Source organism: Pelophylax lessonae (genome assembly GCF_965119305.1).
Source record: "Pelophylax lessonae genome assembly, chromosome: 5".
NCBI lineage: Eukaryota > Metazoa > Chordata > Amphibia > Anura > Ranidae > Pelophylax > Pelophylax lessonae.
Genome location: NC_138772.1, coordinates 252,553,800 through 252,581,135, shown reverse-complemented (window position 1 = coordinate 252,581,135; position 27,336 = coordinate 252,553,800). Strand labels below are relative to the sequence as shown.

General features: G+C 44.7%; 1 protein-coding gene across 3 annotated transcripts in view; it reads left to right on the top strand.

Annotated features, from left to right (window-relative positions):
- MARCHF6 (membrane associated ring-CH-type finger 6) overlaps positions 1–27,336 on the top strand; it is a 1,229,180-nt gene that overhangs the window by 485,854 nt on the left and 715,990 nt on the right. For all 3 annotated transcript variants that reach the window (XM_082259541.1, XM_082259540.1, XM_082259539.1), the window contains exon 9: positions 14,174–14,206. In XM_082259541.1, the coding sequence (XP_082115667.1) occupies positions 14,174–14,206 (33 nt within the window). The remainder of the gene's footprint in view (positions 1–14,173; positions 14,207–27,336) is intronic.

Sequence of the window (27,336 nt, the reverse complement as noted above, 5' to 3'; positions counted from 1 at the left end):
GGGACTGTCTGTGGCAGATGCTGCGAGATGTAGCTTGGCCGTGTCAACCTTTGCTGGAAGAAAGTTTCTGTAACAGAATTAAGTCAGCTTTTACTTCTTTTTTGTGTCCTTTTATCCAGTGTCGTACCCATAAGCTGTCACATCATTCCAGGAAATCTGGCACCGGATGTAGTTACTATATATATATATATATATATATAATGTCCAATATATAATTGCTAGGGAAGATCCATGACATAGGAAAGTGGGATTTACATGAAAATAGTTACTGTTTGTGAACTAAAGTATCTATAGAAAAATCTTTACAGGTTTGCGTAGTTCAGAAGATCTCCGGTGACGTTAAGAGCTTATGTCTTCAAAATAGCAACTAGGCTTCAATACTTCTTTTCCAACTGATTTAGTTGAAGTTCACTGTGCAGTGCTGCTAACGGTGCTAAAATTGCAGCATGTTATTCCTTTAACATTCCTGTGTGAGCAATAAAAATCCTGTACACTGCAGCTGAAGGACATCATGCATCTGACAGGTTTTGTAGATGTGGCCGCTGCGGACGCATACCATCCTGGTGGTTCTGTGTCTTCGCATTCTGACGGCGAGGAGGACATTTCCTCATCAGCTGCCATGCGTGAAAGCGTGCTGGTGGAGGCACTTAGTGTTGGTGCAGGAAACCTTACAAATGGCGGATGAGTCTACAGCGTCAGGGATGCAAGTGTCTTTTGGAACCCGCAAAGCCCAGAAGTCTAGCAAGGTCCTTCCCTGTCTGGAACTTTTTGACAACATTGTCAGTGAACAGTGGGGGCGCATCAAACAAATGTTGGTGGTGCCAGTGAATAGGATTGAGTCTCTATCCTGCCATTTGCATGTGTTAGCTAGCTTCATGCTAAAACCGGTCTTTGTGATCACTTTGGTGTCACAGACCATCACAGAATGGAGAATGGACAAAGTTGCTAAAAGATGCCAAGGAAACAAAGCTGCTCTCACCGTGCCTGATAGAGGTAACGGACCAAATAGTTCAAGCCCTTCTGTATATGTGATGCGTCCACTGGTAGCCAGAGTGCGGTGGGGATTGCCATTAGGGGCATCGTGTGGCTGAAAAGCTGGTCTGTGGACCAGGCTTCCAAAAAGGTTCTTTCTGACCTTCCCTTTACGGGGGATAGGTTGTTTAGATCCTCCCTGGCTGAGTTGATAAAAGGCCTTACGGGTGGGAAAAGTACTCTTCTACCCCAATCCACCAAAGTCATGGCACCGCATAATAGACGGGGCCTTTATTTACTGCTCATAGGCGGCTCTTTGATTCCAGAGAAAGCAGCTAAGCTATTCAGATGTTCTGGGGGTTCCAAGAAGCCATGGTCGGGTAAACCGAGAACAGGCCAATCTGGATCTGCAGGGAAATCCTTGTCTGCATGAAGAGACGCCCTCCAACCGTTTCTGGGGTTTGGGAGACATCTTCGCTTCTTTCCGGAACACTGGACTTCCTTGATTCAGGACAAATGGGTCCACGAACTGATTCGATCGGGTTACAAGATCGAATTCTGGTCTCGACTAGCGATTAAGGGCTCTACAAGAGGCTGTACAAGATCTGCTGCCACAAGGGGTGATTGTGCCGATTCCTTCTCAGGAACGCTTTCAGGGGTTCTATTCAAACCTGTTTACTGTTCCCAGGAAAGAAAGCAAAGTACGTCCAATCCTGGACCTCAAGGCTCTGAACCACTTTGTGCGGGTACAGAAGTTTCTAATGGAGTCCATTCGCGCGGTAGTGTCTTCTCTACACCAAGGAGACTTTTTGGCCTCCATAGATATTAAGGACGCATATCTACACATCCCTATTTATGCTGGATACCAGCGTTTTCTTCGCTTTGCTGTTGGGAGAAGAGCATTATCAATTTGTGGCATTACCCTTTGGTCTCGCTTCTGCCCCCAGGGTCATCACCAAAGTTTTGGCTCTGCCGTTGACATTACTGTGACTATGGGGGATTACGATACTGGGGTACTTGGACGATCTATTAAGAGCAGACTCACATTCAGCCCTGTTGGGTGACTTGACAATTTCTGTACGGACTCTGTAAGAGTTCGGTTAGAACATCAATTTAAAAAAATCTGCCCTGATACCATCCTTAAGACTGGATTATCTGGGCCTGACTCTGGACTCCGCTTCGGCGAGGGTTTTTCTTAATCCGGACAAGCTGCAAAGGTTGCAGGGGCTATTTGTTTGCTGTTAGCCAGCAATCTGTCCTGTCTGCGGACTTGCATGCGGGCCTTGGGCCTGATGGGGTCAACCTTCGAGGCGGTTCTGTTTGCTCAGTTCCACACGAGACCCTTACAAAGGGAGATTCTTGTTAAATGGCACAAAGATCCAAAGTCCGTGGACGCTATGATTTGATTGAGTCACAACAAAAGGACTGCCCTAATATGGTGGCTTCACTCATTAGCACTATGCCACGTCAAGTCCTTCCTTCCACTGTATTTTACCGTGGTAACCACGGACGCCAGCCTGGGAAAGCTCTGCGTCCAGGGGTCCTGGACAGTAGAAGAATCCAGACTTCCAATCAATATTCTGGAACTTAGAGTGATAAAGCTTTGCCTGAGTCACTGGACAACTCGTTTACAGGGTTGTCCAGTTTGGATTCAATCGGACAATGCCACGGACGTGGTTTACATCAATCATCAAGGGGGCACCAAGAGTGTCTTGGCTGCCTGGGAGGTGGCTAAGATCCTGGAATGGGCAGAAAAGTTTGTTCCAGCCCTTTCTGCAGTGCACATACCAGGTGTGGGAAAACTGGCACACGGATTACCTGAGGAGTCAGGTGTTGGATCAGGGGTGTGGCCCCTGCACCCGGAGGGGTTTCACCTCCTGTGTGTCTGGTGTCGACCTGTTTGCTTCTCAACTCAACAAGAAGGTTCAGAGTTTTGTAGCCATGTCTAGGGATCCTCTGACAGACGCCACAGTCGCACTGGTGGCTTCTTGGGGTCAGTATCCGCTGATCTATGCATTCCCTCTGCTGAAATTCCTGCTGAGATTTCTGCGTAGAATAGAGGTGGAAGGTATTCCAGTCATTTTGGTGGCCCCAGACTGGCCTCGCCGGTCTTGGTATGCAGCTCTGGTAAGGTTTGTCGCTGATGCTCGTTGGAGACTTCCTCTCAGGGAAGCTCTGTTGTCTCAAGGGCCGACCTTCCATCCTGCTTTACAGTTGCTGGCTTTAACGGCATGGCTGTTGAAAGCTAGGTATTGAAGGATAGAGGTCTTTCTGATTCTGTGATTCCTACACTGTTGAAGGCCAGGAAGTCTACTTCCAGGAAGATCTATTATCGTACAGGGAAATCGTACATCTCATGGTGTGAATCGCTGAAGGTGCATCCTCGCCTGTTTTCGGTGGCTAGGATTTTGACTCCTCCGATGTTTTTTTTCATGCCTCCTCCTCCAACGTTTTTTTCGTGCCCTCCTCCTCCGACGTTTTTTTAGTGCCCTCCGATGTTTTTTTAGTGCCCCTCCCCCTCATCCTCATCCTCCTCCTCCTCCTCCCCCTCATCCTCCTCCTCCTCCCCCTCATCCTCCTCCTCCTCCTCCCCCTCCTCCTCCTCCTCCCCCTCATCCTCCTCCTCCTCCTCCTCCTCCTCCTTCCTCCTCCTCCTCCTCCTCCTCCTCCTCATCCTCCTCCTCCTCCTCCTCCTCCTCCCCCTCATCCTCCTCCCCCTCCCCCTCCCCCTAAGTTTTTTTTGTGCCCTCCAACATTTTTTTCATGCCCCCCCTCCCCCTCCTCTCCTCCCCTCCTCCCCCTCCTCTCCTCCCCCTCCTCCCCTCCCCCTCCTCCCCTCCTCCCCCTCCTCTCCTCCCCCTCCTCCCCCTCCCCCTCCTCCCCCTCCTCCTCCTCCCCCTCCCCCTCCTCCCCCTCCTCCTCCTCCTCCCCCTCCTCCTCCTCCCCCTCCCCCTCCCCCTTACCCTCCCCCTTTCCCTCCTCCCCCCCCCTCCTCCCCCTCCTCCTCGTTTTTTCGTCCCCCCGGGGTGCTAGAAAAAGGCAAGCCGTTAAGAGCTTCTGGAGTGGCTAAGAAGCACTGGAGTCCAAGGCCAGTCAGTCCGGTGCTGCAGACAAGTCCTCTTTAGCATGAAGGGGCGCCATCCCCTATTTATTGGGGTGGGATGTCTGCACCTCTTTCAGGAACCTTGGACTTTCTTTCTTTTAAGACAAATGGCTTCGCAAACTGATTTGTTCTGGGTACAAAATCGAATTTTGGTCCTGGCCGGGGGACAGGTTTTTTACAGTCGAATCTTGTCACCTGTCTCCAGAGAGTTTGAAAGCTCTTCTGGAAGCTGTGCAGGATCTCCTGGCTCAAGGCGTGATTGTGCTGATTCCTCCGCAGGAACGCTCTCAAAGTATCTATTCAAACCTGTTTACAGTGCCCAGAAAAGAGGGCAAGGTGCATCCAATCCTGGACCTCAAGGTTCTGAACCGCTTTGTGCGAGTACAGAAGTTAAGAATGGAGTCCATTCGGTCGGTGGTGGCATCCTTGAATAGGGGATTTTCTGGCCTCCAATTTCAAAGATGCGTATCTCCACGATCCCATATTCAAGGGACATCCGTGATTCCTCTGCGGTGGCAGAGGAGCATTTTCAATGTGTGGCGTGACCCTTTGGTCTCGCCCCCGCTCCCAGAGTTTTTTTTACAAGGTCCTGGCCCCTGTGCTGGCCTTGTTACATCAGTGAGAAATCTCAATTTTGGGATATCTGGACGATCTCCTGTTGCGAGCAGACTCTCATTCGGATCTGTTGACCAACATTCCTATAACAGTTCAGACTCTTCAAGGATTCGGGTGGACGAGCAATTTCAAAAAATCTGCTCTGACGCCATTGCGACTCTGCTCTGGCGAGGGTCTTTCTGTCCTTGGAAAAGCTTCAAAAGTTGCAAAGGGTGATCAGGTTGCTGATGGAAACCGATCAGTCCTCTGTGCGGGCTTGCATGAGGGCCTGGGGCCTGATGTTATCAACCTTCGAAGCAGTCCTGTTTGCTCAGTCTCACTCGAGACTTCTGCAGAAAGAGATTCTGGCAAAATGGAACAGGGATCCTCAGTCATTGGACCAGAAGAGCCATCTCACGAAGTCGGCTCTATCCTGGTGGATCCAGTCACCTGTTCTGTGTCAGGGCAAGTCATTCCTGCCACTGTTCTGGACGGTGGTCACCACCGATGCCAGCCTGTCAGGCTGGGGTGGAGTGCTGGGGAAGCTCTGTGCCCAGGGGACTTGGGCGGCAGAAGAGTCCTCCTTGCCGCTCAATATTCTGGAGCTGAGGACCATCAAGCTGTGCCTGCTCCTCTGGACGAGTCAGCTACGCGGCTCTCCGGTTCGAATACAGTCGGACAATGCCAAGGCTTCGGCTCACGTCAATCATCAAGGGGGCACCAAGAGTAATCTGGCAGCCAAGAAGGTGGCCGAGATTCTGGTTTGGGCAGAAGCCAATGTTCCGCCTCTTTCCGAAGTCCACGTTCCGGGTGTATAGAATTGGCAAGTGGATTACCTGAGTCGTCAGGTGTTGGATCAAGGGGAATGGTCCCTTCATTCGGAGGTGTTTCTGTCCTCCGACCCAATCCGTCTTTTCTCCCTAAGGTCGTGTCGGATTTCCATCTTAATGAAGATATCGTGTTGCCTCCCTATGTCCTAAGCCTAAGCATCCGAAGGAAATTGCCTTGCATTCTTTGGATGTGGTTCGGGCGATAAGGGTTTATCTGACGGTTACTGAGTCTTTAGAAATTTGGACAGTTCTCGCAAAGGTTTGGCTGCGTCTACTGCTACCTTTTCCAGATGGATCAGGCAGACGGTTGTTCAAGTAAGCGGCTGTCTACCGCTCAGGAGCTTGCCTCGGTGTTTGCCAGGGAGGTTTTCCTCTGACACGGGTTGTTTAAGAAGATGGTCTCGATCCGTGGGAGCCAGTTTGTCTCCAGGTTTTGGCACGCCTTTTGCTCCCAGTTGGGTATTCGACTCTCCTTCTCCTCTGCCTACCATCAGTAGTGCTGCTGAGCATTCCAACCAAGCTCTGGAGCAATTTCTGCACTGCTATATCTCTGACCATCAAGACAACTGGGTGGATCTGCTACCCTGTGCAGTGTTTTCCAGGAACTCTGCCATCAACTCGTCTTACAGAATGTCTCCATTCCTGGCCAATTATGGGTTCCAACCAACGTTGCCTAAGTTGTTCTCGCCACAGGACATCCAAGCTGTGGAGGATCGTCTTCGTGCCCTCCCTTCCTCTTGGGTGCAGATCCAAGAGTCTTTATGGGTCTCTGCACAGCGTCAGAAGCTCAAGCAGACCGGAGATGTTTATCTGCTCCTTCGTACCAGGTCAGGGAGTGGGTGTGGTTGTAGACCCGTAATCTCAACCTCAGGGTGCCCACTCCTAAATTTGCATCCCGTTTTGTTGGCCCTTTTCGCAACCTCTGTAAGGCGAACCCGGTGGCCTATGCCCTTGATCTTCCTCCTGGCGTGCGTATCTCCACTGTCTTTCACGTGTCACTTTTGAAGCCATTGGTTGGTTTTCAATTGCTATACTTCTTCACTTTCTTGCTCTCATCCCATTCATGTGGGCAATCATGAGGAGTGTGAGGTTAGCCCTTCTCCGTGCTTTCCATGTTCGCTTTCCTCAGAAACTGTTTTTTTTGCACCGCAGAGGAGGGGCCGTTGAGGGGGAAGGTACTGTCAAGGTCTTGCCTTCCGGTTGGCAGGAATCTTTGACATGTGCAGACTGCTATCTTTTATAAACTCTGTATCATCACTTGCCTGGGCGTTGCTCACTGATGATGTTGCAAACCTGACTATATATATCTATCTATATACAGTGGGTACGAAAAGTATTCAGACCCCCTTAAATTTTTCACTCTGTTATATTGCAGCCATTTGCTAAAATCATTTAAGTTCATTCTTCTTCCTCATGAATGTACACACAGCTCCCCATATTGACGGAAAAACACAGAATTGTTGACATTGTTGCAGATTTATTAAAAAAGAAAAACTGAAATATCACATGGTCCTAAGTATTCAGACCCTTTGCTGTGACACTCATATATTTAACTCAGGTGCTTTCCATTTCTTCTGATCATCCTTGAGATGGTTCTACACCTTCATTTGAGTCCAGCTGTGTTTGATTATACTGATTGGACTTGATTAGGAAAGCCACACACCTGTCTATATAAGACCTTCCAGATCACAATGCATGTCAGAGCAAATGAGAATCATGAGGTCAAAGGAACTGCCTGAAGAGCTCAGAGACAGAATTGTGGCAAGGCACAGATCTGGCAAAGGTTACAAAAAGATGTCTGCTGCACTTAAGGTTCCTAAGAGCACAGTGGCCTCCATAATCCTCAAATGGAAGACGTTTGGGACGACCAGAACCCTTCCTAGAGCTGGCCGTCCGGCCAAACTGAGCTATCGGGGGAGAAGAGCCTTGGTGAGAGAGGTAAAGAAGATCCCAAAGATCACTGTGGCTGAGCTCCAGAGATGCAGTCAGGAGATGGGAGAAAGTTGTAGAAAGTCAACCATCACTGCAGCCCTCCACCAGTCGGGGCTTTATGGCAGAGTGGCCCGACGGAAGCCTCTCCTCAGTGTAAGACACATGAAAGCCCGCATGGAGTTTGCTAAAAAACACCTGAAGGACTCCAAGATGGTGAGAAATAAGATTCTCTGGTCTGATGAGACCAAAATAGAACTTTTTGGCCTTAATTCTAAGCGGTATGTATGGAGAAAACCAGACACTGCTCATCACCTGTCCAATACAGTCCCAACAGTGAAGCATGGTGGTGGCAGCATCATGCTGTGGGGGTGTTTTTCAGCTGCAGGGACAGGACGACTGGTTGCAATCAAGGGAGTGCTCTGGACCTCAGACTGGGCCGAAGGTTTACCTTCCAACAAGACAATGACCCTAAGCACACAACTAAAATAACGAAGGAGTGGCTTCACAACAACTCCGTGACTGTTCTTGAATGGCCCAGCCAGAGCCCTGACTTAAACCCAATTGAGCATCTCTAGAGAGACCTAAAAATGGCTGTCCACCAACGTTTACCATCCAACCTGACAGAACTGGAGAGGATCTGCAAGGAGGAATGGCAGACGATCCCCAAATCCAGGTGTGAAAGACTTGTTGCATCTTTCATAAAAAAACTCCTGGCTGTATTAGATCAAAAGGGGGCTTCTACTAAATACTGAGCAAAGGGTCTGGATACTTAGGACCATGTGATATTTCAGTTTTTCTTTTTTAATAAATCTGCAACAATGTCAACAATTCTGTGTTTTTCTGTCAGTATGGGGTTCTATGTGTACATTCATGAGGAAGAAGAATGAACCTAAATGATTTTAGCAAATGGCTGCAATATAACAGAGTGAAAAATTTAAGGGGGTCTGAATACTTTTCGTACCCACTGTATATATAGATATATATATATATATATATATATATATATATATATATATATATATATATATATATATATATATATATATATATATATATATAAAATCACCTGTTGGATTGCAGTCCTTTGCTCTTGTGTTTTTGCTCCAAGGTGCATCTCTGCTGGCAGTCTTCTGTTATCTTTGTTCCTCCGTGCAAGACTTGGCTTGGCTGATGACTTTTCTGGCTCTCGATTCCGCATCGGCAGACTACCCGCCTCTGGACTCGATCCCTGCTTGGATGACTACCCCCTTCTAGACTCCATGCCTCCTTGGATGACTACCCGCTCTGGACTTAACCCCTGCTGTTCCTGATTTTGCTCCTCACTCTTGCTGTGCGTTTATTGTTGTTGCTCTAATAAATTGCTTTATTTTTCTTGCATCTTCGTATGGTCTGGTTTCCTGGCACCCTGACAGGAGCACACTTAACCCTTTTAAACGCCCTTGATGTTTACCCCTTCCCTGCCAGTGTCAGTACAGTGACAGTGCATTTTTTTTAGCACTGATCACTGTATTAGTGTCACTGGCCCCCAAAAAAGTGTCAAAATTGCCAAATGTCCTGTGTGTTCACCACAATGTGACAGTCCCGCTAAAAATCGCTGATTGCCACCATTACTAGTAAAAATAAATAACAGTTCCATAAAAGTATCCCACAATTTGTAGATGCTAAAACGTTTGCGCAAACAATGAATATACTACACTCATTTGGATTTTTTTTTTTACCATTTTATTTTTTTAATTGTTTTTATTGGATATGTTTTATAGCATAAATTTTCTGGCTATTTTTTTTGTATAAAACGTATAAAATAAAAACCGTAGTGGTGATTAAATACTATCAAAAGAAAGCTCTATTTGTAGGAGAAAATTTTGATTAATTATATTTGGGTACAGTGTCACACGTACGCACAATTGTCAGTTAAAGTAACGCAGTCCCGTATTGCAAAAAATGGCCTGGTCATGAAAGGGGGTAAACCTTCCGGGGCTGAAGTGGTTAATGAATAATTAGGCTCACTTGTAGTTGAATTCTTATTCATAAGGATTTTTTTGAATAAAATTGAGCTTTGCTCTTAAGGCTTTCATTAGGGTGTATTAAAGCGGAGTTCCGGCCTCAAAATCGAAAAAAACGATTTTGGGCCATCTGCTTGCTGAGTGCAACCTAAAAAAAATGGATACTGCGAATTTTTTTGGTCACTTACCTTATTATAGAAGAAAATCTACTCCCCTTCCTTCCACTTCTTCTCTCTGCGGTCGTGGCCCACGCCGTCTCTTCCGGTTTGCGATGACTCCTGGGAGCTGAACGTCATCGCTCCTAGGAGTCAATGCGCCTGCACCGGCCACGCTTCTCACTTCCGGTGCAGGCGCGGCATTCCCTGCCAAACAGCTTCTGGGCATGCCCAGAAGCTGTGCAGGGATGCTGCGCCTGCACCGAAAGTGATGAGCGGGGCCGGAGCAGTGCATTGTGGGACCCGGACGTCACCGGAGAGGACACGAAGAGGGACGCTGCGGCTTCAGCTGCCCACACCGGAGATGGCAGTGGTGGAGAAGAACTTTTCAAGGTAAGTATCTCTTCTTACAGGTAAGTGCGACCCGGAACAGTTCAGAGGCTATCCATTATGGAATGTTCTTGCCCTGACTGTCCCGGGGTATTTTTAGCTAAAATTGTCCCCCGAGGCCGGAACTCCGCTTTAATTTCTCTTTTGTTAGTTGTCGGACACAGCTCTCATTATTCAGAACCACAGGGTTATATTGCCCCCCACAGGAGTAGAGGCACTAGGTAGAAAAGACTTGGCTATGCCTATGAGCACTCCTCGGTGGTAATCATCCCCCTCGCGGCTATAAACTTTCAGTTTTTTCTGCATAGTCAGGAGTAAGGACCTAGTTCCCTGTAGGGATCTCTGGTCCTGGCAATTTTTTTCCTTTTTTAAATGGCTTTTTTTTTTTTTACCTTCTATTTCTTCTGGATTATTTCCTTTGAGATCTACAATCAACTGCTGGAGTGGGCGACTGGCTGGATATCTGGATCTAGTGGTCCCCCGCAGTCTGGCCAGCGAGTGCACGCAGATAAGAGCTCTGTGCTAGGTCGGCCACGACCTAGCTCCACTGGACGGGTGCTGGCCTGTGAGTTTAACGCCTCACAAAGTCGCATACGACCCGGGCCTCCTTTAGACAGCCCCCCATTTTGATGGTGAGGAGGTTCTGTCTGAAGTGGTAAAGCGTATATATGATTAGCGCTATATAGGTCTTTGCAGATAAATAAGGACGGGTGAGTAGGGGGTTAAAATGGTGCAGTACATGATGCCCACGTGTATATGCTTAATGCATAGTCTTAAACAGTTCAAAAGATCAACAAGTTTATCTGAGGAGTGGGCTATAGCAGTAGAAGGGCAGCCTGCTCATCAGAGTAGGAAAGGCTCTGTAGGAGAGAAGCAAACACAGAGAGCAGCGCCGATCTAAGTGCAGTGTTAACTTAACAAGGATACACTTTGAGATGCACTCAGACAGGCAAGGCAAGAGCAGCATATAGTAAACCACATCCTGCGGGTCCGTCTTGATGGCAGCCTGCGGTCCTCAGAGTGTCACGTTGCCGGCAGCGCTGGTGGAATCCGGTGCTTCGGGTCAGTGGGCAGAGGAGAAGGCCAGACATTACCAGGGGAACAGAGAGCCAGTTTCCAGGTGTGGCGTGTGTTTGGAGTATACGTGCTCCTTCATCAGGCCTCCCGAATATCCATTCTGTCTCCGGTTAAGAGGCGGCTGGGCCGGCGGATAATAAGTACCAGCATGCCGACTCCGCCTGCCCTCCACACAATCCAGAGCCAGTGAGGTCCACAAGGGGTACCGGATACTCTTGATGCATGGTGCATAAGAAAAGGTTTAAGATACAGCTACCAGAGTACAATCTGTTACAGATATAATCTGTTTCAGATAAAATCGACTCGTGCTGTATATATTATTTGGTGGTTAAGAACAAAGGGGTGAACATTTCTTATATGAGAGAGCATATAGTAAAACAATACTGATGTTCTATTTATATGCAGAAACTGGGGCAACAATATTAAATCAATATAAGGTCTAAAAAACACATATCCTTAAGAGTTCTATAGAGTTCTATATTCTATGGAGATATTTTTATACATACTTCTGTTCTTTATATAGATGTGGTTGACCATAAGGGTCTTGTAAAGTAAATAGATGACACAAGGTTAATTATACTTATATCTTCGTTTTTGATAATTATACTGTATTAGGATACTTATGAACTAACACACACACACACACACACGGCCACAAAAGTATTTAGTCAGCCACCAATTGTGCAAGTTCTCCCACTTAAGATGAGAGAGGCGCCTGTAATTTTCATCATAGGTACACTTCAACTATGAGAGACAGAATGGGGGGGAAAGGATCCAGCAAATGACATTGTAGGATTTCTAATGAATTGGTAAATTCTTCGGTAAAATAAGTATTTGGTCACCTACAAACAAGCAAGATTTCTGGCTCTCTCAGACCTGTAACTTCTTCTTTAAGAGGCTCCTCTGTCCTCCACTCGTTACCTGTATTAACCTGTTCGCGCCCACGCTATAGCCGAAAGACGGCTACAGCGCGGGCTCTAATTTCCGGGAGGCCGTCTTTAAACGGCCTCCCAGTAACAGGCTCCCCGCATGCTCCCATCGGGGAAAATCTGTGTCCCTTGGACACAGCCAATCACAGATCGTGGTTAATGGCGAATCACAGCGGCCATTTACCACGTGATCGGAACGTCCAATGAGAGATGATTTCAAATGTAAACTTATGAGATCATCTCTCATTGACAGCTCTCCTTCCTCACACAGAGACTGCGTGTGAGGAAGGAGAGATCTGTGAGTACTTATTGAGCATTGAGAGTGTGCAGTTGAGCGATCAGTGTGTCCACAGTGCCAATCAGTGTGCCAACAGTGACCATAGTGCCAATCAGTGTGACCATAGTGCCCATCAGTGTGCCCACAGTGCCAATCAGTGTGCCAATAAGTGTGCCCGCAGTGCCAGTGTGCCCATCACAGAGCCAATCAGTGTGCCCATCACTGTCACAGTTCCCATCAGTGTCACAGTGCCCATCAGTGTGCCCATCAGTGTCACAGTGCCCATCAGTCATCAGTGCCACCAGTGTCACGTCTCAGTTTCACCGTGTCAAAAGGGCCTACAGTGTAATCAGTGTCATCGGTGCCATTAGTGTCACCGTTTCTCGCTGTGCCATCAGTGTCACCGTGCCTCATTGTCAGTGCCCATAGTATCACAGTGCCCAAAGTGTCAATGTGCCATTAGTGTTGCATCATAACTGGGCTCCCCGATTGCATAGAAGAGCCTGGTAAAGGCAGCGGCAGGAGGGAGTGGGACCAGACCACCCTTCCGCCACCTGTAAAAGTAAACTAGCAGCTTCCAGCTGCAGCGATGACCAAGATATCACCCGTCCAATACAGCGACATACAGGTACATTGCTGGATGGCAATTGGTTAAAGGCTTCAACAAAGCTTGCTGAAAGCTCTGCAAATACTTTGTCAAAACTTGTTGTTTACTCTGCTCTTCTACAAGCAGAAGCCGTGTGAAACAGGCCTAATAGTTGCTGTTTTGGTCAGCACCCGCAGCCCCTGACTTGTAGGACAGAACTTATGGCACTGGCGTCATCATGCTGCTAACAGAGTACAAGGTAGTAATGCTTTTATGTTTTGCTACTTGCTGCATATAGCAGGAAATGTTTTTAATAGTGTTACTAGATCCACAACAGTAAAATCAGTCCGTTAAACATGCTTGTTATACTCACTGTAAAACCTAAGGGGTTAATCCTCCACATTGTGTAAAAAGGGTGTTTGATCCTCTCTCCTAATCCTCCCCTTCTTTTTCTGTCCCCAGTCCATGTGCTGATAGTACAGGGCCTTGGAGGCACTCTGCACATGCTCAGTTTGTGTACTGCTAGAGGTTTTTTTTTTTTGCATGTGATCAGCACAGGGCCAATCAGCACTGTACAGACAGGGGCCATCCTTGGCCTCGTAGGACAGTGAGAGGAGAATGGAAAACCCTCCTATAAGCTTTAACCAGTGCTCGGCCGGACACTGATAGAAGTCACAAGACTGATATATACTGCTGATGAGAAAAGGAAATTAGCAATTTATACGTACATTTCCATGTTTTGTGTACTGTGGGAGACCAGATATAGTGAATGTAGGGTCCTGTGTTTAGTAACACTTTTTTTGATAAATATTCATAAAAACTTAGACACTCTGTACCATGGAGTTTCCTTCTTTTAATTTTGCTCAAACATCCATGAGCGAGTTTGGAGAAATGGTTCCAGAACCTCTGATTATTTGGGTTCTGCCTAGTGAGTTGCCATCCTTACCTCTTACCTCTTGGTGATGATAATTTTTTTTTTCAAGTGTTGCTGTGTGGAAAGTGTTTTGCTTTTATTTTATGAAACCCATATTGACCACTGATGTTTTTTAGGGTATATTTGTCTGGTAGTTACCATTTTCTTATATGCAGGCGCACTGCAGCTATTTATTTTGTGTTTCATTATATTGTGATATTCACTTTAATTTTCTTTGCCATTTTGCACTTTGTATGATAGCATTGTATATGGTTTATTATTTTTGGATTTTTATGTAAATATACATGTGCATAACCACAGCATATTCTTTTATTTGTATTAAGAAATTAAATAGTAAAGACCTAGCTTTATTATTAGCCTGATGGTAATCAAATGTTTTTGATTGCTGTAGATGCTGGGCCTGGATGGATCGCTGGTTTTTCTGGTAAGATATTGAATGTTTTTTCCTTGCTCTGAATGAGGTTTTCAACTGCATATATAGGGAATTTTTGTATAAACCGTTATCTGTGTTTGTTGGGAAGTAGGGTCAGAATTTTGCAGCACTGCAGTGTGTGATTTCTGAATAGGCCTTCGCAGTGCACATATATATGAATTTATAAAATGTCATGTCCTCCTTTTCATTAAATGTGTCTTTTGGAATCTGCGACTAACTATTTATGTGTAGGGGTAGGTAAATTGTGTACACTTTATATTTAGCATTTGTTTAGTCACAGTTCTAGGAATTAGTAATATAACTTTAGTCATGGGGATGTTTTTTCAGTTTTATTCTATTTTCTGCAGGTTGTTTTCAGAAAAAGCAAAGAGAATGCGGTTATGCTGTTGTCTTTTAATGCAGTTTTATTTAATGTATGCCTGTATGTCCTTAATCTAAGGACTGGTTTTTAGCTGTTGTCTCAGCCCAGTTAAAATCCGCTCAAGAAGTTATAAATACATTTATATCATGTCCAAGTGTTCGCCCCAGTTTGAGAAATTCATATAACATTATGCTTCACTGTACATCTACTGCGTTGTGCCCACTTTTGTGACTGCTGTGTGAGTCGCATCTATGCATCCCTGCTTTTATACTTGGGTGAAAAAACCTGTTTAAAGTGAACATTTGCTTGTTGTGGCAGAATAGTGGTTATCCTGATTTTGAAAGTGTGCCTCATGTCCCAAGCTTGAATATTTAAGGCCCTGTTCACACCGGAGCGTATTTCAGCTCGTAAAATGCTCATCTCTAAAGTCTCAAAACGTCCCACAAGCAAAATCCTATTCCTTTCAATGGCCCCTGTTCACATCTGATCCTTTTGTCACCTGAAGCAAAACGCCTGAAGCTCAAAAAATGTACATGAGCTTCTTTTTTGGCAGATTACAAGTTTTTGTTAGATGTCAATGCCTGCCCCCAACACCTGCAAAAAAAGCCTGAAAAAAAGCCCCCCCCCCCCCAAAAAAAAAACGCCTGAAAAGATGCGCTCAGGTGTGAATGGAGCCTAATGGATACAGTAACCACATAGGACGTGTTAGGACATGGACGTGTTAGGACATGTTTCTACTGAGCTCCTGGTCCATGGCTCTCCAGCAGCCTTACATTGCAGACTAAGGCTCCATGTACACGGGACATTGTTAAAAGTCCCTTTGAATGCTGGAATTTTTAGGACGTTTGAAACGTCCGTTCGGTCGCGTTTGTACCCGTGTTTAGCGGGCGTTTAAGTTTTAGAACCGTTCCTAGAGTTCAAAAAAATTATTCCCCTTTAAAATGGAAAAACGCAAATGCTAAACGCGGGTCATCGCGTTCGGACGCGTTCGGACGCGCTCGGTCGCGTTTGGTCGCGTTTTTGCGTTTGAAACGCCGGGAAACACACGTTCGAACGCAAATAATTGCATTCTAAAAAAAGTCCCTGAACGCAACTGCCTTCAAATGACTGTAAACGACCTGGTGTACATGAACAGATAAGATAAAATGTAGATGGGTTCAGGGCCTTCTAAAAAAAAACGCCCAACTGCTCCTAAACGGCCATTTCCAGCGTCCCGTGTACATGGAGCCTTACTCTGCATTTTTTTTCTAGTACACCTTCTCTCCCACATGTCAGAGGAGACTGGCTGCCTCGGTCAGTGTTTTCATGTCAGAGGAGACTGGCTGGTCAGGGTTTTGATTGTGGCATGGATCGTTTTTTGATCCCCATACAGCCTCTACCCCAGACACATCCAAGATGGCACTGACGGCATCCATAAGGACAGCGCCCCAGCTTGTAGCCACAGACAGGGAGAGATGGCTGGCTCGGGACATTACCTAGCGCCGTTCTCACCACCCAGTGACCCCTCTCCCTGCCTGCCTCGCTCTTTGTCCCTCTCACCTCTTCCTAGTCCAGAGGCAGATGAACTCTGCTCCCTTGAAGGATGCCTCAGCCTTGATGTCTGTGTTCACGAGGAACAGGCTTTCCCAGCCCCAGAGTGCCATAGGGGATCCCATTCGGATGATTAAAGCCACAACTTTAACCACAGTGAATACCTCCTTCACCATGACATCCCTGCAAGGGTTCCCCCCCCCCCCTCCCCTACCCCAACCCCCGGGCTGCTTTCTGAACAGACTATATGGGCGTTTCTGCAAAAACTTCCAACCAGATAAGATTTTGAATCCCTGGCCTCTCGTGTAGAGACGGCCCTTAGGGGGGAGCTGGCTGGGCTTAAACATGGAGTGACAGATATGCTTCTGCACGAGTTTCCACCTTGGAATCCAACACGACTGACATTAGCCACTTAGTTTCCAGCATACAGATGGCACAAACAAAAGTTCCTGACAAAGTTACTCAGTTAATGCTACTGCCTAAAGCCACGGTCTCCACCATTTTTAACATGCATCTGGAGCGCCCTTCTTACACCAGCATTGCCATCGACAGGGTTCATTGGACTTTGCGTCCCAGAAACAATTCAGAGAATAGACCTAGAGATGTCCTTTGCTTCCTATGCAGTTACTCTCTCAAGGAAGATATCCTGCAACCGGCCTGGTGCAGGGGTCCTATAGAGTTTGACGGGGCTCAAATCCTCCTGTTTCCAGATGTGTTGTGGAGGACCTTACAGATGTGCCACTGCATGGAACCCCTCTTGGAAAATTACAGCAATCTCTGTATCACCTACAATTGGGGCCATCCCATTCACCTTATTGCACGCAAGAATAAACACTTATAAAAAAAAAAAAAAAAAAAAAAACAATTTAATCCCAGAAAGGGCCCAAACCATGTCATTACATCAAAGGGGGGGGGGGGGGAGTTCGAAATGGCGGTGGTTTGGTACAATAAAGATAGTCAAACAATATGATTTATCAGAGAATTTATGATACAAAGAGGGCTGCTCCTTCATCAGAGAGTATAAACAGGTTCCATAGCATTTATGCTGTGCTGTAAGAGCCGGTTCACACTACCACGACCAGAAAGTCGCCCCGTGACTTGAAGAGACTTGTTTAGACACTTGGATGAGACTTGGAAGAGACTTGTGCACTACTTTGAAGAGACAGGCGACTTTGTCTGTGGGGAATGCCTGGCTAATCTCTTTCTTCTTCCTGGAAAGTCTGATAACAAGTCGTGTCAATTAAGATAAGGAGGCGACTCCCATTGAAGTATATGGGACAGTCGGATCACAGGTCGCCTCAAAGTAGTACAGGACCCTTTTCTGAAGTCGGAGCGACTTCAGTAGTGCCAATTAAGACGGCGCTGATTGATTAACATTGCTTTTGTTATGTCAAGCGACCTGGGGCTACACAAGTCGCCTCACAAGTCGTGCTAGTGTGAATGGGCTCTTAGTATCTAGTGTTCCATCTTATTTATATCCTCTACCTTGTGAAGCCAACTCACAATAGGTAGTTGTTTTTTTCCAGTGAAGAGAGGTACAGGATTTAGTGGCATTTCATAGGGGACATACAAAAGATTTTTTTTTATACATTTTCACGGGAATGGTGGAAATGTGCAGCAAGAAAAAGACGGGATCATCAGGAATCCTTTATTCCGTAAAATTTTGAGTCATTTTTCCGACTTCTGCCCAAAAGTGTATCTACTTAGGGCAAATATGTTCTACTTCACAAATATGTGAAGCAGCGTTTCACTGCCTTCCTGGCACCTCCAACAGCGGTCAGTTGTATCAGGATAGTATTTGTGTAACAAATGAGGTGTAAGGTACCATCGTGTCAAGATTTTAAAGTTCGTTTCTTAGATTTTTGTGCTGATCGATGATTTGAGAATAATGTGGTGGTGTTGTTCTGACGTAAGTGTGAATCTGTTTCCCATTTTCTCATACAAGGTAGATGTGGCTGTTCGGGGGGGTTCAGTAGATTATAAGTTTTAGTTAATACCTGTGGTAGAGTTCCGTCATCTGAGCAATATTCTTCAAAAGTTTTAAAGTGACGGCCAAAGCGCTGAGGATTTGGAATGGAATTTAGAAAATGGTGTAATTGAGTGCATTCCAAAAGGAAAGCTTAAAGGGGCCTTTGTCGCTCACTAACAAAGTTATGGAAGGCCATTTTTCGGCCACTAAAAAATGGGACACTTGGGCATATCCCAATTGATGCAGGGTCTCGAACAATTGACATCTAAGTCCGGGAAACAATTGCGGGCTCCTTAAAATAGGGAATAAGGGAGAGTCTCGGGGAGAGAGGGAAGCCTGTATACAGACCTGTGAATCAAATGCGTAACATGGTGCCTAATAATGGGTGTGATTTTACATAGTTTGTGAGGTTGAAAAAAGACATCAGTCCATCCAGTTCAACCTATGATGTGTGTGAGTGTTTGCTGTTAACCGTACATTGTATGCCCCTGTATGTTGTGGTCTCTAAGATGCCCATCTAATAGTTTTTTGAAACTATCGATGCTCCCTGCTGATACCACTGCTTGTGGAAGAGAATTCCACATCCTTACTGCTCTGACGGTGAAGAACCCCTTACGTATTTTAAGGTTAAACAGTTTTTCCTCCAGTTTTAGTGAGTGGCCACGTGTCTTATTGTATTCCCTTTTTCTAAAAAGTTTGTTCCTTATGCTAGGGTCGCCAGGACAATATTTGTACATGGATATCATATCCCCCCTCAATCGTCTCTTCTCCAGAGAGAAGTTCAGTGCTTGTAGTCTTTCCTCATAGCCGATGCCCTCCATTCCCCTAATTATTTTTGTTGCCCTTCTCTGGACTCTCTCCAGTTCCAGCACGTCCTTCCTGAGGACCGGTGCCCAGAACTGGACAGCATACTCCAGATGTGGCTGGACCAGAGTCTTGTAGAGTGGTAGAATAATTTCTTTATTTCTGGAGTGAATCCCCTTTTTTATACATGCCAGTATTCTGTTGGCTTTGCTTGCAGCGGGTTGGCATTGCATGTTACTGCCAAGCCTGTTGTCCACCAGAACCCCCAGGTCCTTTTCCATCTTAGATTCACCCAGAGGTTTCCCCCCTAGTGAGTAGCTTGCTTTCGTATTTCTGACGCCCAAGTGCATTACTTTACATTTCTCAACATTAAACCTCATCTGCCATGTAGTTGCCCACCCCATTATTTTGTTCAGGTCCGCTTGTAAGGTTTCCACTTCCTGTATAGAAGATATTGGCATGCTTAGTTTAGTATCATCCGCAAATACTGAGATTGTACTAGATATCCCCTCCTCTAGATCATTTATGAATAAATTAAACAGGATTGGTCCCAGGACAGAGCCTTGACTGACCCCACATTCCACCAATTTGAGTACTCCCCATTAATTACCACCCTCTGGACTCTCCCCTGGAGCCAGTTCTCTATCCAGGAACTCACCCTATGGTCCATACCTACATTCCTTAGTTTGTACAGTAAGCGTTTGTGGGGAACGGTGTCAAAGGACTTTGCAAAGTCCAGATACACCACATCCACAGGCTTATCTTTATCTAGATGGCAGCTCACTTCATCGTAGAAGGTTAATAGATTGGTTTGGCAAGAACAATTTTTCATGAATCCATGCTGATTACTACTAATACCGTTTTCATTACTAAAGTCTTGTATATAGTCTCTTAACATCCCCTCCAAAATCTTGCAGACTACTGATGTTAGGCTGACTGGCCTATAGTTACCCGGGATATATTTCGGCCCTCTTTTTTAAATATTGGTACCACGTTGGCTTTTTTCCAATCAGCTGGCACCATACCCCGTCAGTAGACTATCCTTAAAGATCAAGAATAATGGTCTGGCAATCACCTGGCTGAGCTCTTTAAGAACCCTTGGGTGCAAGCCATCCGGTCCCGGTGATTTATTTGTTAAGTTTCTCTAGTTTAGTTCTAAGTCTATCTCCTGTTAGCCATGGGGGTACTTCCTGAGATGTATTATTTAGTTTAGCATTACAAGCTGGGTTAGTGTAGCCCCCCCCCCCCGATTCTTTTGTGAAGACTGAAGAGAAGAAATTAGTTAACATTTTCGCCTTTTCCCTGTTCTCTGTGGCCAAATTTCCTTTGTCGTCTTTTATGGGACCAATGTGTTCTGGCCTCGCTTTCTTGCTGTTTATATACTTAAAGAATTTTTTGGGGTTCTTTTTACTCCCTTCCGCTATATATGTCTCATGTTCTATTTTAGCCGCCCTGATTTTGCCTTTACATTTCTTATTACACTCTTTGTAATGCTTGAATGCTGCCAATGACCCCTCAGCCTTGTATTTTTTGAAGGCCTTTTCTTTAGTATTAATATGCATTTTTATGTTGGAGTTTAGCCACCCAGGGTTTAGTTTTGCTCTTTTAAATGTATTTCCCTTTGGAATGCACTGGCCAATCCCTTTGTTTAGTATGCTCTTGAAGCAGTCCCATTTATCCTCCGTGTTCTTTGTTCCCAGGGTTCTATCCCATATGATATTTTCTAGCAGAGAGTGCAGTTTTGGGAAATTTACTCTTTTGAAATTCAGTGTCCTTATATTACCCTTGTGTTTCCTATTACTATAATTAATACTGACACTTATTGACCTATGGTCACTGTTTCCTAAGTTGCCCCATATTTCTATATCCGTAAGCAGGTCTGAATTGTTGGTAATCAGTAGGTCAAGTACCGCATTGTTTCTTGTCGGTGCGTTCACCAACTGACCCATGAAATTGTCCTGCAAAACATTTAGGAACTGCCGAGCCTTGGCTGAATGCGCGGTTCCTTCTGCCCAGTCTATATCTGGGTAATTAAAGTGCCCCATTATAATGACATTTCCCATCCTTGCTGCCAATCCTATCTGTAAAAGGAGGTCCTCCTCCCCCTCCTCCCTCTGGTTGGGGGGCCTATAACATACACCCAATATTACCCTCCCTATAGTGCCTTTCCTTTTAACCTTAATGGCAAGTTATCATAGCACCACAAAGCATGTTTTAACTGGATGTCTTTTTGAGCTTGTTCTAATTGTGTCTAGACTTTAGCACGGTAATGACAGCGCAATTCAATAATTTTACCAAGGTGTGTTGCCTGATGGTGTTTCAGGACATCAGGGAGTGCCAGTCTTCATTTTGTTTGGGTAATGTGAGGTGGTGACGAGGAAGGCAAGGTTTTTTGTGTGCCCAAATAAACCTCATGAAAAGGGAGTGTCAGGGTTCCTATGGTCATGAAATTCCTGGAAAAGTCATGGGATTTTGACATGACACTTTCCAGGCCTGGGAACGTTTTGGAAAATGACTGAATCCCACAAAGTTTTGGAGAAGTCGTGGAATTGGGAAAGGAGCAGATGCTTAATTATTTTATTAACAGTGACATAGAGCTGCACGATTCAAAGTAAAAAAATTGCGATCTCGATTCCCCCCCCCCCACGATCTTAACATGACATTTGCTGGATTCTTTACATAGCTGTGAGGGAGCAGAGATCAGCTGTCAAAGAAAAAAAAAAATGAGCCTCCTGCCTATTAACATCAGTCTCCCAGTTCAGTACTATAATCACAATTAATACAATGTATCTTTTCCTTCCGTCTGCCCCGGAGGAGAGAAATTTTAACCTCTTGACTAAACCTTTTTCTGACACTTGTTGCTTGCAAGTTAAAATAAGTATTTTTGCTAGAAAAGTACTTAGAACCCCCAAACATTTATATATTTTTTTTAGCAGAGACCCGACAGAATAAAATGGTGATTTTTGTAATATTTTATGTCACAATGTATTTGCACAGCAGTCTTTCAAACGCAATTAATAAACTTTAATGAATAAAAAAAAAAAAACAAACAGTAAAGTTATCCCATTTTTTTTTTTTTTATAATGTAAAAGATGTTACGCAGAGAATCGTGATCTTAATTCCAAGCAAAAAAATTGTGATTCTCATTTCATCCAGAATCGTGCAGCTCTACAGTGACATGACATTTTACATGGTATAAGTGTCTGCATACGAGCAGGGCCGGTGCTACCTATAGGTAGGCGTATAGCAGTCAGGGGCAGCGCCAGGGCTGCTGAACAGCCCCTTCAGTGCTGTGCTCAGTCCCTATCAGCCCAGCGGGGAGGCGGGCAGCTTTACATTGGCTTGTGGAGGAGCAGCGCAGAACCACCACTACTACTAGGTTTGAGGGGCCCAGGAGGTGAGAGTCGTGAGGGCATTTTTTTCTTTAATTTCAACACGCAGGTGGATGAAGCGGGCGCCGCATGTCCTGATCCTGAAGTTATGATCTGGCCGGCTGCGGCAGCCACCATCCTTTCCCTTGCAGAGTGATACTCTGAAGAGTCTGTGCAGGTTTAAGAAGTGGCTTGCAGGAGCAGGTGTGGGATTCCAGCGGTGGGTGCACGTGCATGCATAGTCAGGCAGAAGGACATGGAAGGTACAGTGATTACACATTACAGCCTCAGTACCAACATATACAGCCCTATGTAGTACAGCCACAGTGTTCCTACTGTATATGGTTGTATATATTGATTCTGTGGCTGTACTTTATATACTAATACTGTCTATGTGTTCTATTCTGATACTATGGCTGTACTGTATATACTGATTATATGGCTGTGTATTCTGATACTATGGCTGCACTGAATATGCTGATTATATGGCTGTATATTCTGATACTATGACTGCACTGTATATGCTGATTCTGTGGCTGTATTTTATAATCTGATACCGTGGCTGTAGTGTATATACGGATTCTGTAGCTGTAGTGTATACATGGATTCTGTGGTTGTAGTGTATACACGGATTCTGTGGTTGTAGTGTATACATTGATTCTGTGGTTGTAGTGTATACACGGATTCTATGGCTGTACTGTTATATTGATTCTGTAGCTGTAGTGTATATACTGATTCTGTGACTGTAGTGTATATACTGATTCTGTGGCTGTAGTGTATATACTGGTTCTGTGGCCGTAGTGTATATACTGATTCTGTGGCTGTGTATTCTGATACTGTAGTTTTACTGTATATGGCTGCATATGCTGATACTTATCAGCATATACACTACAGCCACAGTATCAGTATATAAAGTACAGACACAGAATGAGTATCTACACTACAGACACGGTATCAGTATATAAAGTACAGCCACAGAATGAGTATATAAAGTACAGACACAGTATCAGTATATAAAGTACATACACAGTATCAGTATATAAAGTACATACACAGTATCAGTATATAAAGTACATACACAGTATCAGTATATAAAGTACAGACACAGCATCAGTATATAAAGTACAGACACAGTATCAGTATATAAAGTACAGACAGAGTATCAGTATATAAAGTACAGACACGGTATTAGTATAAAAAGTACAGACACGGTATTAGTATAAAAAGTACAGCCACAGAATGAGTATATAAAGTAGACGCGGTATCCGTATATAAAGTACAGACACGGTATCCGTATATAAAGTACAGACGCGGTATCCGTATATAAAGTACAGACGCGGTATCCGTATATAAAGTACAGACGCGTTATCCGTATATAAAGTACAGACGCGTTATCCGTATATAAAGTACAGACGCGTTATCCGTATATAAAGTACAGACGCGTTATCCGTATATAAAGTACAGACGCGTTATCCGTATATAAAGTACAGACGCGTTATCCGCATATAAAGTACAGACGCGTTATCCGTATATAAAGTACAGACGCGTTATCCGTATATAAAGTACAGACGCGTTATCCGTATATAAAGTACAGACGCGTTATCCGTATATAAAGTACAGACGCGTTATCCGTATATAAAGTACAGACGCGGTATCCGTATATAAAGTACAGACGCGGTATCCGTATATAAAGTACAGACGCGGTATCCGTATATAAAGTACAGACGCGGTATCCGTATATAAAGTACAGACGCGGTATCCGTATATAAAGTACAGACGCGGTATCCGTATATAAAGTACAGACGCGGTATCCGTATATAAAGTACAGACGCGGTATCCGTATATAAAGTACAGACGCGGTATCCGTATATAAAGTACAGACGCGGTATCCGTATATAAAGTACAGACGCGGTATCCGTATATAAGGTACAGACGCGGTATCCGTATATAAGGTACAGACGCGGTATCCGTATATAAAGTACAGACACAGTATCAGTATATAAGGTACAGACACAGTATCAGTATATAAGGTACAGACACAGTATCAGTATATAAAGTACAGACACAGTATCAGTATATACACTACAGACACAGTATCTGTATATACACTACAGACACAGTATCGGTATATACACTACAGAAACAGTATCGGCATATACACTATAGACACAGTATCTGTATATACACTATAGACACAGTATCGGTATATACACTATAGACACAGTATCGGTATATACAATGCAGACACAGTATCGGTATATACAATGCAGACACACTATCGGTATATACAATGCAGACACACTATCAGTATATACAATACAGACACAATATCAGTATATACAATACAGACACAATATCAGTATATACAATACAGACACACTATCAGTATATACAATACAGACACACTATCAGTATATACAATACAGACACACTATCAGTATATACACTACAGACACAGTATCAGTATATACACTACAGCCACAGTATCAGTATATAAAGTACAGATACAGTATCAGAATATAACACACAGCCACAGAATCAGTGTTTACAGTACAGCCACAGTATCGACATATAAAGTACTGCCATATAGCACCTACTGAACTATGATCATCATAATGATCATACTGTAAACATAGTGAGATACTTCTGCTTAGAGCTTGTTTACACTTGTATTTGGAGGGCAGTAAAAATGTGCAGCTGAGCTTTTTTTTTTTTTTTTTTACCACCCCCAACAACTCTTTCCTAGGGCCCTTTCACACAACCTTTCCAATCAGGGTCGTCTTGTCTCTTTTTCAGGCAGGCCTGATCATGAGGTTCATGCAGGTCTATGGGCAGGCTGATGTAAATAGACTTGTGTCTGTTTACACCTACCCCCTTTTCATTCATTCAGGTCCAGAAACAAAGGGAAAAGGACTGCATGTAGGGTTACCCCCTCATCCCTTTAAACCAGGAAATATATTAATTACACAGGTTCCGGGGCTGATTAAGGTGGTAATTAAACTCACATTATTATGTGTCCTGGATTAAAGAGATGGGGTGGCAACCCTAACTGCATGCTTTCCTATCTTTCTGAATCTAAACATTACAGAGCAGAGGTAGCCTGATGTAAGCAGACATCCAGCTGCCCATAGAGCCATTACAGGTTTGCCCCTGTCCACTGTGTTAACATACACATGGACATAAACTGAACAGGTATGGATGTAAAAAAGCTGACCTCCGTCCATTACCATTCAGCTGTGATTCAGCAGGGGATCTGCCCACAAATCCCTTGCTGAATGGTGTGGACAAAGCCTGATGATCGTCAGCTTGAGCCCGAGTGTGTAGGAGAAATAAGGTTTTGCCTAGGGTGTCAAAAATCCTTGCACCAGCCCTGCATAGGAGGTAGGCGTCCTTCCGGGTCTGCGTTTTTTTTCCGGAGACTGGCCAGCATCAGCCGAGAGATGACACTAGAGAACCAATCAGGGTACTCACTTCTGATCGAGGCATCAGGGAAGTGCATAGTCACTGGAGGGCTGCATGAATGTGATGGCGCGCGCGCGGGGGGGGGGGGGGTTTGGCGTTAACCGGTTTCAGAGCATGCGTGCGTTACCATGTATACATAGACATTTCATGAAACATTAGGTCATAAATATTTACGTGAAGTCATGGAAAAGTCATGGAATTTTATTGGTAAAAATGTGTATGAACCCTGGAGTGTACTTGTTTAAAGTAGTAAGAGGGTATCTTTATAGGTAGGGCTTGAAATAGGTATAGGTATTTTGGTAAGATACACATTTTTAGCAGATTACATCTGCCAAACCGGGAGTGTAATCCTTTATGCCAATTCTCGTGTCATGTCTGGGTTTTAGCTAGTAGAGGAGAATTGAGCTCGTCAGTACAGGCTAAATTGGAGGTATATTTGTACCTAAATATTTTGCAAATGTAAACTTTTTTAAAGCACAAAGTGGGTACAGGAAAATAACATACAACATTTGCACAATCAGTGTATATGGTTTCAGTAAACCTCGTATACAGCATAACATATGATAGTGCCAACTCTACACTGTGTGCGTTAGAATTCTCCACCCAGTACCATTTTTTAATTTTTATAAACCGGAGGATTGAGCAACGGCAATCCTTAGTGTCAGGAGAAAAAGAAAAGGAGAGAAGAAGGGGGAGGAGAGAGGAAAAGGAAAGAAAAATAAAAAAAAGAGGGAGATAACATTCGGTCTCGGGTATCTGTTTTGGTCTGTGGGATAGTGATTATGACCCAAGTAAAGCTACACCTTCCTCGGAGAGGACAAAGAGATTCCACATTTTGTAGTATTGTTCACGTTTGTGTTGGGCAGTGGAGATAAGGTCCTCCATCCAATTAATCTCTTCCACCTTTTGCAACCGGATCACAATAGTGGGGGGTGTTGACTTTTTCCAGTACAGGGATTTACAGGATTTTGCGGCGTTTATGTCTGATGATAGACTTTTTGTACTGCAATGCTGGGATGTCGGATAGATGCAGAAGAATAAAGAGGGATAATTTGGTGTGATGTGTTCCGTAAATTTTTGTGTTATCCTATGGACTTCTCACTAAAAGTTAGAGGACTCAGGACAGGTCCAAAAAGTACATCCCAGAGTGCCCACATCCCCCTGACAACGCCAACAATGGTCTGAAGTGACAGAGAAGCATCTGTGGAGTCTAGCAGGGATGAAGTACCACCTCGTCAAGATTTTAAAGTTGGTCTCCTGAAATTTAGTGCATATTGAGCAAAATTAATCATACAATGTTTTTGTTTTGTCGAGAGAGACCGGTTCAGGTCGGCCTCTCAGTTGTCCATCCCGGAATGCTGGGGCTGTTCCGAAGGATTGATTAACAAATTATACATTTTGGAAAGGACCCTTGGCAGAATCCCCTTTCCTGAGCAAAATTACTCAAATGGCATCAGCTGGCGGTCAAAGTGCCGGGGGTTTGGGATGGAATACAGGAAGTGGTTGCAGTGCGCACCAGAACAGGAGTTTGTAAGAGTCTAAGTTATTGGAGTGGAAATCGATGGCCAGCCACTGCCCTTCAGGAAGTGTGATGCCTGAAATATCCCCAAGTTTCAAAGTGAGA